General features: G+C 38.9%; 1 protein-coding gene across 25 annotated transcripts in view; it reads right to left on the bottom strand.

The window, feature by feature from the left end:
• Positions 1 to 2,971: 2,971 nt before the first annotated feature.
• Positions 2,972 to 11,896, bottom strand: part of NRIP1 (nuclear receptor interacting protein 1) — a 109,695-nt gene continuing 100,770 nt past the window's right edge. For all 25 annotated transcript variants that reach the window (XM_083836322.1, XM_083836318.1, XM_083836321.1 and 22 more), the window contains one exon: positions 2,972 to 11,896. In XM_083836322.1, the coding sequence (XP_083692448.1) occupies positions 8,074 to 11,532 (3,459 nt within the window). In that variant the 5' untranslated portion in view covers positions 11,533 to 11,896 and the 3' untranslated portion in view covers positions 2,972 to 8,073.

Genomic DNA, 11,896 nt, shown 5'->3' with positions numbered 1-11,896 from the left:
CCTTCACAAAGCCTTAGCAAAGCTTTTCCCAAGTTATCACATACGAGAGGTTAAGTGTCAGGGCAACCAACTCCAAACCATGCTTGAAGTTCACCTCTTACTCTGCTTCCCAGTACTGGTGATGACATTTGTATGTCAGTTCTAGTCAAGCAGAACTTGGAAAATTATGACATTTCACTGGAGTTACAAAGGTGCAGAAAGGCAAAGATGAAGAAGTGACAGCAACAGGTTGGATATATCTGTGTCCCAGTGCCAACCCACAATTAATTTGCAGAAGTTACCTTTGAAGCCTGTACAGAAATTTTCAATTTCTGAGCATGCAAGGGTATAACCTAGAAGTTAACATCAGCTTCAGCAAAGGCTGGAGTTGGAGAGCCTCAACTAACTCAGAAAATAATCTAGCTTGCCTCGTGAGACATCCAGTGAGGATGTGTCCTCACCTCACCACAGTAGACTGGGCAAAGAGAATCAAGGTCATCTAGTACTGAAAAGAGGGACAGGGAGGTATTTCTCCATCTCTCTCCCCAACACAATAAGATGCACTGAAAGCATATGTTGAGTTTAATTGTGAAGGCAGGCATCAAGCTTATCTAACAGGCACAGTTGCAAGCCAATAATGTTTGTTTCATTTTCAATTAAATTCTGTGTGGTTTAATCAGAATAGTAACCTGGAAACAGTGACAAACCTCTTTATTCATTAAGAGCAAGCAGTCCTTAAAAAGTAAAATCAAAGTGGGCTACTGTGAGCTCAGATCAGCATATGCTTTCATAGCTGCATTGATATTTACCAGCAGAGAACTTGCCTGCATTCCTGCAGCATGTGCCATGCTGTCTCTCAGTCACTCTGATAATCAAAAGAAAATAAAAATACTATCAACAGTTGTTACCTGCATGTCTTAGCCACTGCTCAAGGTCCATACCAAGTCCCTACAGATGCTCCCACTGGTGTGCAGCGTCCCTAACGTGCTGAGTGGCACGATACAGAAAAAAAAAAAAAAAAAAAAAACATTTTCATTGTATCCTTCAGTTTCAAAAATCCCATTTTTCTTGGCAATGTTTAAGACCAATCATGAACCATTTGCTTTACTTTTATTTGCAGATGTGTGTTTGTATTACTACTGCAACAAACTTTTCTACTCTGATACAGGCTTCCCCAATACACAGGCCTGCATAGCACACATCACCTGAGTCAGCATCCGTCCCTGATGCCCACAATACCAGTTTCACTGAGGAGCACAAGATAGGGCTGCCAAGTCCTGTGCACATGGGTTGCTATTTATTTCCTACGTTTTGAAATCTCTGAAGCAGAACTTTTGTTTCTTTATCCAGAGGCTGTTTTGTAATAAATCACGAACATCACATGCATCTTTTGTGAGGAACAAACTGAAGATCAAGAAGATTCTGCAGAACCATGGGTCTGTCTGAAGAGTTCACTGGTGGTTTGAGGCATTTTTGAGTGAGTTTATGAATTACTAAGCAAATGCTGATAAATTTTCACTTGTAGTGAAACATCTCTTAGAAGATTTACACCCATTTAACATTTTTGTCACTCCAAAGGCTGTTTAGCATACCATACGCTCAGCTCCACAAGCCTATTTGTTCTGGTAGACACAAAACAAGTTTTACGTGGTGTTACAGTATATTGTGAATAAACATATTGAAATTAAAAGTGCCTGAACTCACCCTGAGTAACAGAACAACAAAAAATGGTGATACTCAGGTGCCCTAGGAAACTGCCCTAGGACATTTCACGTAAGAAATAAAGGCATACCATTGTTTTTGTTTCGTTGGTAGAATTAAAATTAAATGAATCAAGTCAGTGAGGAAGCACGTATTTCAGAAATGATTTCCCAGCTGTATTACTATTAGAAGACTAGATTGTCTCCTTAGGCATACAGCATTTTCATGTGGCTGTATTTTGGCTTAGCCATTCATCTCTGAAATCAGGTGCATGCCTATTCATGGAGAGAAGAGGCTAAGCAGAAGCTGGGTATAAGGGCCTTTTCCCTCCAAAGCACAGCTGAGCATCTCTGGTGGCACCATATGTGGACTTTAAGACAGTCAGTATCCAGACCCTATCTGATTTATGATAACAATCAATCAAAATGCTCAGCAATACACGTCATGAAAACCTACCTGAAATCTATGGAGTTATGATTATCATTTTAAAATTAAATTTATGGATTATAATTTATACTTTCCTGAAAGCTTCCAAAGAACCTCACAGAAGCACGTTTATCTGTCTTAAGAAATCAGAAATTATGGATGATCCATGCAAATCGCTGCTACTGTTACCTAAGACAGTCATGGCCCAATTGCTCGCTTGCAACTCTACAGCTCTAGACAGTGCACCTGTATGACCTCGAACAAAAATTCTCTGGGGAAACGCCACTTGCACTAATGTTGCAACCCACCAGTTGCACTGATGTCATAACCTAACTTAAAAAAACAGTAGAATACGATGCAAACACACAGTTAGATCTTTCTACAGTCTTAACAGGCAAATTGTGTTAATTTTTCCACATTTGCTTAAGAACCTAAGCTCAACGCAACCGAAAAGTCCCTTATGTGATGTGGGCCAAAGTAGATTTTAATTGGAAAGTACACATTTCTTGCCCTGCACAGGCAACCTGAAGATGTTTCAACATTTGCTTAAAAAAATTTTCAAATTAAAAATTCCATTTAAAGGTTTCTAGTTTATGGTCACTGATTTCAAGTTAATAAGGAGAAGGATATTTGAATAAAACATAATGGAGTACATTGTAAAGTAAAGCTGCTAATCTGATTTAGATTGTTTCAATTCCAGCTCCTTGATTGTTTCGAGTCAGTAGCCTTGCTGAAGAATACATCCCCCTAAGTTCCTTGAGATATTTTTGTTGTCAGAAATTTATATTAATAGCACTGATGCAGAAAGCCCACTAGCACTCCAATAACAAAACGTACCCATGAAATAAAGCAGATTTAAAAACCATCAAGACAATGCATTTTTCTCATTTATTCAAATCTTCTGCAGGAAGTAAACACTGAAAGATTTAAAAAAACTTCACACTGCAGTATATACAGTTTTGTGACATCACATGAGGAAATTAATTTCTAATAAAAAATGAGACCAGTTAGATAAATTATTGAAAACACATCACAATAAAATTGGTTGTGGTAAAATCCCAAATTCTTATGTACGGCAATGAAAAATCAATATTCCTTTGTTTTACAGCAATAGAATAGTCCTGGTACAATATTTCAATTACGTAAAATGGAATTCTGAACTTACGTGACTGATTATAGTTGTATGAGTACTTCATGTTTTAAAAGTAGTTTTGCATTTTTTTCCCAGACCCTTTTGATTTGAAGCACATTCTTTCACAAAGCTAAAATACCACAGCAGAAGTCACGTCCAGAAGTGGAATACTGTTGTGTTTTGAACTGACCTGACTTGTTAAGACATTTTTGCCAACGCACAGATGCACAGGGTCCCCCATGCACTTTTCATGCAGCAGGTTATCACAACTTTAAATAAAAGTATTTTTCTATACATTCTTCCAGACTTGCAACTGTATACATACATGCAAAAGTTTTTAAACCTATCTGATCATATTTACAGTTATACATAGAATATACATAACAAAAAAAAAAAGAAGATTAAAAGGTTTTTCTTTTCCTTTGCATTAGAACAATACAAAATATGTATTTTTCATTAAGGAAACCACTATTTACATCACCTTTTAAAAACCAATTTCAACATATTATAGGTGTAACAAGTCAATATATTTACATTATATATAAATATATATAATATATACTTACCAGTTTACTCCTCTGTAAGATGTGGCAGAGAACAAACTGGTAATATCATGTCACTGACGTCAATGAGAGCTGTAATACTTTCACCAACATTTAACAGGGAAAATTTAAACCATTCATCTCTTTCTTTTAAAAAGATTTGTAAATCAAAAATTTAAAAATATTACTAAGAGAAAATGACTAAGAAAAGTGAAAGTTATGGCTGAATTCCCTTTTGATCTAACAGTGTTTATAAACTTCTCAAACTGTGCTGACAGGTTAAGTGGTATCAGCAGAGAAGCCCTCTAGCAACACAGCTTTTATTCTGTGGTTGTGTCACCCCCCTATCATTGCTTCACACTGTGGCAGAGGAGATGCTAAAAATCTGGTTACCTCAGTCCCTTACACTTTCCTCTGGAAGCAAAAGGCATATCTGTGTGGGAATTACAAGTCAAACCGCAGACCTATCTGGTTTGAGCACTGCAGCGACACAGCAGATGAAGCAGCACGAGCCTGGAGATCCAACCTCGATCAAGGCATTGGGCACTTAGCATCACAGCTGCTGCTGCTGCTGCAACTACTCTGTTAAGGAAGGTTCAAGCTAATTCCAGTACAAGTCTCAAGGGGCTGCAGCTACAACTTTAGGTGTGGCATACACACATTCCTATCTCACTTCTTCACTGCTCCATGAGGTGGAGGCAGCTTTCCTCCAGAAGTCTCCCCCGTTTACAACTGCAGTGCAACCTCCTCTCCTCCCTCCCTGCTCCTCGGATGGGGAAGTCATGCAACAGCACCTAACAGTCCCGCACCACCTGCCTACAGAGCTACTGCTTCCCTTATCTGACATGGTCCTGCTCCTCTCCAAGTCTACAGTCTAAAGGCCTAGCTGCAACCTCAACCTCCTGAGCTGACTTATCTTTGAAGCCTCCACTCCCACAGGCTGAGGAAGCATACTGGGGACAGCTGAAATACATATCCTAGCAGTAAATGTCTACTGAACCAAGGAGACCAGAGTTGATGAGAACACAGAGTATTACACAACAAATGACCTTGGTTTGTCGCAGGGACCAGGGGAAATCAAGGATCTTTTGGGTTGCTTGGGAAAACGTGGCCAGCCCTACCAGCCCTTCTGCTGGGGCAGCAAACCCAGCTCCTGCACCTCCCTTTTCTGATAGAAGAACTGAGGAAAAATGTCCCAAGGATGACAACAGTGATTCCTTTTCACTCACCCAAGCTACAAGAAAAAAATAAAGAAAAAGCCTTTGGTCCTCAGGTTTGAAGGCTGTAAATGTGGATGGGGCAGATTATGAAAAAGAACTCTCTTCCCTAGGGAGCAGTAACACTAGTGATGCTGGTGAATTTCACACAGAAGACTGTTGCCCTTTTAGCAGCTGACTGAAGAGCATTAAGTTAGCATGCCCTTCCCTCTCAAGGGCCTCATCGTTATGCTACACACTGCTTTGAGATTGCAGTGACCACAACAGGCAAGATTCTTCTATGAACAGCATGACCTACAATTAAATTCTTGTGTATTATAGTCTAAAGATGTGTGAGAATTGTAATACCCTTTCATTAACACCACTTAAAAGAAAGCTAAATCATTAACTGGTCAAACTTAACATTTTACTTAAATGTTTTATAAAACTTTAAAAATTAGATGTTCAAAAGTATATACTATAACAATAGACTACCATAGAATAAATACATAGGTAAAGCACACTCCCAAACTCCAATATTACTTTTTGTTAGGGTTAGACTTTCTTCCCTACTTTTCATCTGAACCTTGCTTTGATGAAATTTTCACAAACAGATTTTTTCACCTCCATTCAAGTTGCATCTTTCTGCGGAGCCCTTCAAACAAATTATAGCCCTGTATTTACTCCGGGGAGCATCTATTATTCTATATTGTACATATTTCCTAGCTATATACATGTTGTTTCAAGAAAAATAATCAATTAAGACTTTAAGAGATGTTTAATGGATGGAACAAATGCCTTTTTTTTTTTTTTTTTAAATATTTCTGTTGGGTTGACTCATATAAAAAGAATTCAGTTCCACTGTCAATGCAAAATATACTTTATATCATTAATGACTATTCTATGAGACATCTGAATTGTCATTGGGCCACTTATAAATTCAAATATTAAAGACAAAATTTATTTCTATAATACACGGCAGACAATGACATTTAAAGTGACATTAGATTTGTGTGAAGGCTTTAAAATATAAATCTTTGTAGAGCCCATTAATATATTACGCTTCACCCAAATAACATAAAAATATATCTTTAAGTTGCTCTGTTATTTCTCATATAAACCAGGGGAATGTTTTATATTGGATACTGCCAAACATTTGTGTTCCCTAAAAGAAGGTATCCCCAGGAGGGTTAAACAGAATCGTGCATTTTCCAGCTGGCAGACAGAAGTCCTTTTCAGTAGGGACTGCACTGGAAAGAAGGGAAACTAATCCCAGGCAGTGGGCAGAGGATGAGAAAGGGACAACAGCTCACTCTGTCTAGGTGAGCCAGAAGGCTGGGAAAAGGGTCTCTGAAACAAAACCAGGAAGGAAGAGAGCAAAATGCCCCACCACTCATCTCTGCAAACTTGAGTTAAACAAGAAACAGCAGAGTTTTGTCATGTCATCAGCTCTCAATGGTGAAAATGGTCAACATTAAAAAGAGTGCAGCTTTCATTATCTGTGCAAGCCAGCTACTTAGCTGTTTTCTGATAACATAGGGAATTATCAATGAAATTAAAAGCTACAGAGAACATTTTTTTCAGAGGAGTGAAAAGTTCAGTAAAACTTTTAATGCATATAATTTAGAGGAACCAGATTTTGTCCTCCTCTTCCCCCGGGAGAAGTAAGGGCTCCAAATGGAGTTAACACTGACAATGTTAACAGTGCTGCTTGGCTCTTCCCCAGTCAGCAATTCTTTTAAGGTGTCTCAGCTTTGACTGCAATTTTCAGTTATTCCCATCTCAGGCTGATATTGCCAGATGTTACAAATCACAGCACAGGTGGGGACTGATGAAAAGGGCAGAGGAGAATTTCTGAGACATGTCCCACTACCCATTACAAAACATGACAAAACTACAATTTTATCCTCAGTGCAACCTCAAAAATTATTCTGAAACCAAGTTTTCTGCAGAGAAAAGGCAGTGCATTATACTGTGCATCAGCTGTTCAAAGAGTAATAAATATTGGCAGAATATGGATTCTTTCCAGAGGCCAACACATTTTTTCATTAAAATCCTATTCTATATTTGAGTGGAAGCCTGATATGCTGCTTTAGTGCAGTTGGTATTCTTCATTAAAAGAAGCAAGATGGTGCTAAACAAACAATTCCGATTAGCTACTTCACAAACTTTCCACCACTTTCCTCACAAAATCTGTGTGCTAAGCTTTCTGAACTGCAGTACTCCAAGAGGCATTTGACTTTCCCCTTTTAAGGAGGGAAATGACAGGAATGCACCAACAAAAGACTCATGTAGTATTTCCACAATATATGAAAATCTGCCTTTTATATAAAAACCTAGAAAAAAAACCTTAATCGTAACTAGGAACTCTTAGCTATAGCTAAGGATTTTGAGGAAGCCTTTTGTCAAAAGCAGGGCAGAGAAGAAAAATAGATTTTACAGCGCTATTCTGGCAGGACCACAAACAAGGTTTTTAAAAAAAATAAAAAATTTGGAAGCACTAAAAATTACATTTCAGTGCAGTTCAGTTATTAACACTGGCACAGGTTTTCCCCGTGTGACAAGCTAATACCTTGGACAGACTGCTCCATTTCTTTAAAGTTATTCTTAAAATTTCACAAAACTTACTAAACATTCAAAAAAAAGGTACACTGTCTCTATGCTCAGGCTTCCAAAAATAAGGATTATTTTCCAGGAAAGGGAGGAAACGCAGCATTACCACCACCTAGGCTGTACGGTTACACTTTATGTTATACCAAAGACTTGCAGATCCAAATAAGACTGATCAAAGAGTACTCATAACTTAATTTGATGCATACAGAAATGTCTTGTACAAATTACAACCTAACTTCCTTGTGACGATCTATTGTAAAGCAAATTTTATCTACATGTATTTTAAATAACATCACCAGAAAAATAAAAAGTTTTTCAAATGAAAACATGTTTCAATTAGACCATGCTTTTCTAAAATCATGCTCAATTTGTACAGTAGTCAAGTTCGTATTCATTTTTATTTTTTTTTTGTTTTTTCCTTTTTTTTTTTTTTTTAACAAAGATTCAAAACCACTGATTGTAAACTCATTGATGAGACTGTAGTTTATTCTGGCTCTTTTTTGATCGTTAGCACTTTTTCCAGAAGTCCATGAACTTCACCATTCACACCATGTTGATGAGAGGTCTTATTCCCCATATGGCTGTTGTAAGGGCTTCTTAAGTTATTAAAAGGAGTTTCAAGCTCTGCATCAGATGGTAACTCCTCTTTGATTGTAACATGAGTTGAACTATCAGTAAATGAAGATTCATTCCAAATTTCTTTGTCGTGTGCTCCTTGGCTGCTAACAGAGTTACCGCCTTTCTGCAACATGTAGTACAATATCGGATTGGTTTTGGTCAGTCTTGGAGAGTCTTTTTCATAATCATTCTTGTCCATACCTGTGATAACCCATCTGATGGGACCTTTCTCACCGGGCACAGGACACACACTAAACTGGTCAGATTCGAGCCTAGACACTGTACTCCCCAAATGTTCAGGGAAGGGGGAACTGGCAGGACTTTTTACCACTACTGGATAGTGAAATGTTCTGTGATCTACACAACTGCTCTGTTGCACAGGACTTCCCATTAATGTGTTTACTGAAGAAATGCTGAATTCAGGTTTATTAATTGTTGCATTGCTTTTGTTTCCTCTTTTCTTGCCCTCCATTAGTAAGTTATTCCTATGTTGTGACAGATCTCTCTCACAGTTTTCTGAGAGAAGCAGCTGTTTCAACACATTAAAGCCTTTACTATCTCTAGACCAACTCCTATTTTCACTTTCATTATTTGAACCATGACTTACAGCATATTTAAATTCAGAATCACTTCTGCTGAATTTCAGTTCTTGCTGGTTTAGCAAAGGTCCATACAGTGCCTCTGTAGGAGAAACATGATTGTTTGCAGCATCAGACACATTAGTTTTCATCTTTTTTAATGGACTTTCCAAAGGCTCAGCATGAAGCTTCCTCTTCTTCGGTACTGTGCAAAGACTCTTTGATTCCAGGTGCGTTAGCTCATTGTTTCGGTGACTTCTGTCCACCTCATCTGCAGGGTAACTGTCTTGATTTTGTCTCAGCAATCTACTTAGCAGACCATTTTTGGAAAAAGAAAAATCTTGAGGTGAAAGAGGCTCAGATTTCATCTCCTCAGATGCTGGAGAAGCAGCTGTGTTTCTCTGCAGTGAATGAATAAATCCTTGAAATTTGTTACCCTTGCACTCTCTTATTTGTTGTGCATTTGAATTATAAGGAACATTCGATTCTTCAGATGGTTCAGTTTTTATTTTCACTGTCAATATTTGCTCATTCAAAGCCTTATCTGTCTGTTCCTGAGAACCTTCATCTCTTAAAAGCACCCTCTCTTTCTTTTCACTTTTACCTTTATTGGGAGTTCCCAGAAGCAGCTGAAGGACAGTGCGCCTTTCAAGGAGATTTTCTATTTCCGAACCTGGAAGTCCTTGTTCAGTGGGTACAGACTGACAACTGAATATTTTGTTATTTTCTTCATGTGTACTCAATTTATTTGTAAGCAGAGGGCTGTTCAATCTATCAATCAAGCCTACAGGTTTATCTGTGTTCCCTGCTAGCAGATGTTTGCTAGGTCTTTGTTCTTCACTTGACATGGAAGTCTGCATACCGCACTGAGCAAGATTCTGCAACAGCTTGCTGGCACTGAAAGCCGAAGAGTTTTGTGGACTATCATTTCTGCTCAGCTTGGCTCCTTGAATTTCTTTGCTTTTAGAAAGGTCTATCAAATGTTTAGATGCAGGATTCACCAGCCTATCTGGCTGGATGCTGCAGGCATACGGCGGAGAGTTACGCTTGATGGCTAACGACTGGTGAGAGAGATTTATAGGAGAGTCTGCTTTTGTAGAAGCAAGCAAAGGTGGAGTGCTTAGTGGAGTCATTCGATTTGCACTGGGACTGTCAGTAACAGGAGTCCTTTTACCAGTCTGTACAGTGAATTTTGCCACATCAGCTGCACTGTGTGGTCCCTGAGGCTCATTACTTTTGTCAACCTTTTCTTCACTCTTATGCCCAAGTAACAACTGAAGTAGTGTTACTTTTTGATGGGGATTCAGCTTAGACGCCTTTGGAGTGTCTTTGTCTTCCTTGTTCTCTGGACAGGAAACTTTTGGATCCCAGCTATGAAGCAAAGACTGAGTCAGGTTATCCAGTGATGCAGGTGGACCTGCATCTGGTTTATCTGTTCTCTGTTTAAAGGATAAGTCTATGGGAAGACAGTTAGAATGGGAGCTTTCATCATCACTGCTATCATCTGTAAAGCTAGGGTTGTTGTCTGAATACTCATCAATAGTTGTCGGTGTGCTGCTCTCTTCATGTCCTTTTAATTGTTTGGTGGTATTCTGGCTTTTCAGGAGATGTAAGAGCAAACTGTTGCTGGGAGAGGTTTTCACATTACTCCTTTCCAAAGTACTTTTGAATCCCACATTTTTGGGAGGCGAATGCGTGATTCCCACTGAACTTTGAAATGGTGCCATATTGCTTTTGCTTGATACCATTTTGGTTGATGATCCTGTTTGACCATTGAGATGGCTTGTCACTCCTTTTGCTAAACTGAATTGGCCAATATCTTTCTGAGCACTTTCTTGTAATCTGGCCATAGCTGCAAGTCTCTCACTTGCTATTTGATTTGCATTTTGTGCTTTTAAAGCATGTTCCCTGGAGTACTGCTGCAAGTGAGCTTCACTTGAAAGGAGTAAAGCCAGCTGGCTGCATGCTACACTGGGCTTTGGTGAAGCAGCAGGACTGGATCGTTTCTCTACCATGCTTGCAACAGCTTGTAATCTTGCAGCACATGACAGTGGCTCATTTATCACTTTAGGTCCACTCTGCACTGCATGAGGAGATTCTATAAACCTCTCATTGGGCAGGTTCTTTGTTATATCTGGCAGGCTGTTGTCCAACTTCTGATCCTTTGCTTTGCTCTTCTTCAGAAGAGTCTTCAGGTGACTGGATGCAACACCATAGCACCTTAAATCCTTCTCCACCTGTAAAGAATCATGGCTAAGGGAATATCCTTGCTCCTTAAGGCTCTGCCTAATCTGCTGTGACAGAGCAACACTCTGCAGCCTAGAGCTGAATGACTGAAGCAAAGAGGCTAGTAATGTGCTATCCTGTTTGCCTTTAGGCACATTTTCAACCATGCCAGCTAACAAAGCTTCCTTTTTTCCATTTAAATCCACAATGGAATCAGACAACCGCCTTCTCTTTGCTGTATTCCAGTCTTCAGAAGACTGCAACAGTCTTGCTTTTTTGAGGTGCAGCATGCCAGATCCCTGATATGTATTTGTCTTAAGAACTGGACCATTACTTTGACAGTTGGGAAATATATTTCCAGAAATCTTAAAGTTTTGATCCTCTCCACTATGCCCAGTAGACTTTTTGTCAACTGCAGTAGCTGAGCCTCCTGCTGCTTGATGCATTAGTAATCCCTCTAGGTAAGTTAGAACAACAGAATCCTGGTGCATCTCAGAGCCAAGCTCTTCTCCATGAGTCATGTTCAACAAAAGTATCCAAAAGGGCTCTGTTTCTATTCACTTCAAAGACTAGTTTGCTGCAGCTGAACTGAGATGTAGAGTTAATAAATAATAGGTAGATGTCTATAGCATTTTCTCACAAACTCTTAGAAACAATAGTCACATTCCAAGCAGGCTTCTTCCTGTGTATGCTGTTTGATGAGCCAGATTTCCAATCACGTCACTGTGTTGATACATAGAATATTTATGAAAGATGTCTAGGAAGAGTATTTAGAACACGCTTCTAAGGTCATAAAGTTCCATTAAGTATTTGCCTTCTTCACCCTTCGCCATGAATCCAGTTTGTTTTTCATCTTTTTCCATCTGCATCAAGCATGTAGAATTC

Source organism: Anser anser, assembly GCF_964211835.1.
Source record: "Anser anser genome assembly, chromosome: 1".
Classification (NCBI taxonomy): domain Eukaryota; kingdom Metazoa; phylum Chordata; class Aves; order Anseriformes; family Anatidae; genus Anser; species Anser anser.
Note: the sequence above shows the minus strand (reverse complement) of the source record. Positions and strands in the feature narration are given on the sequence as shown.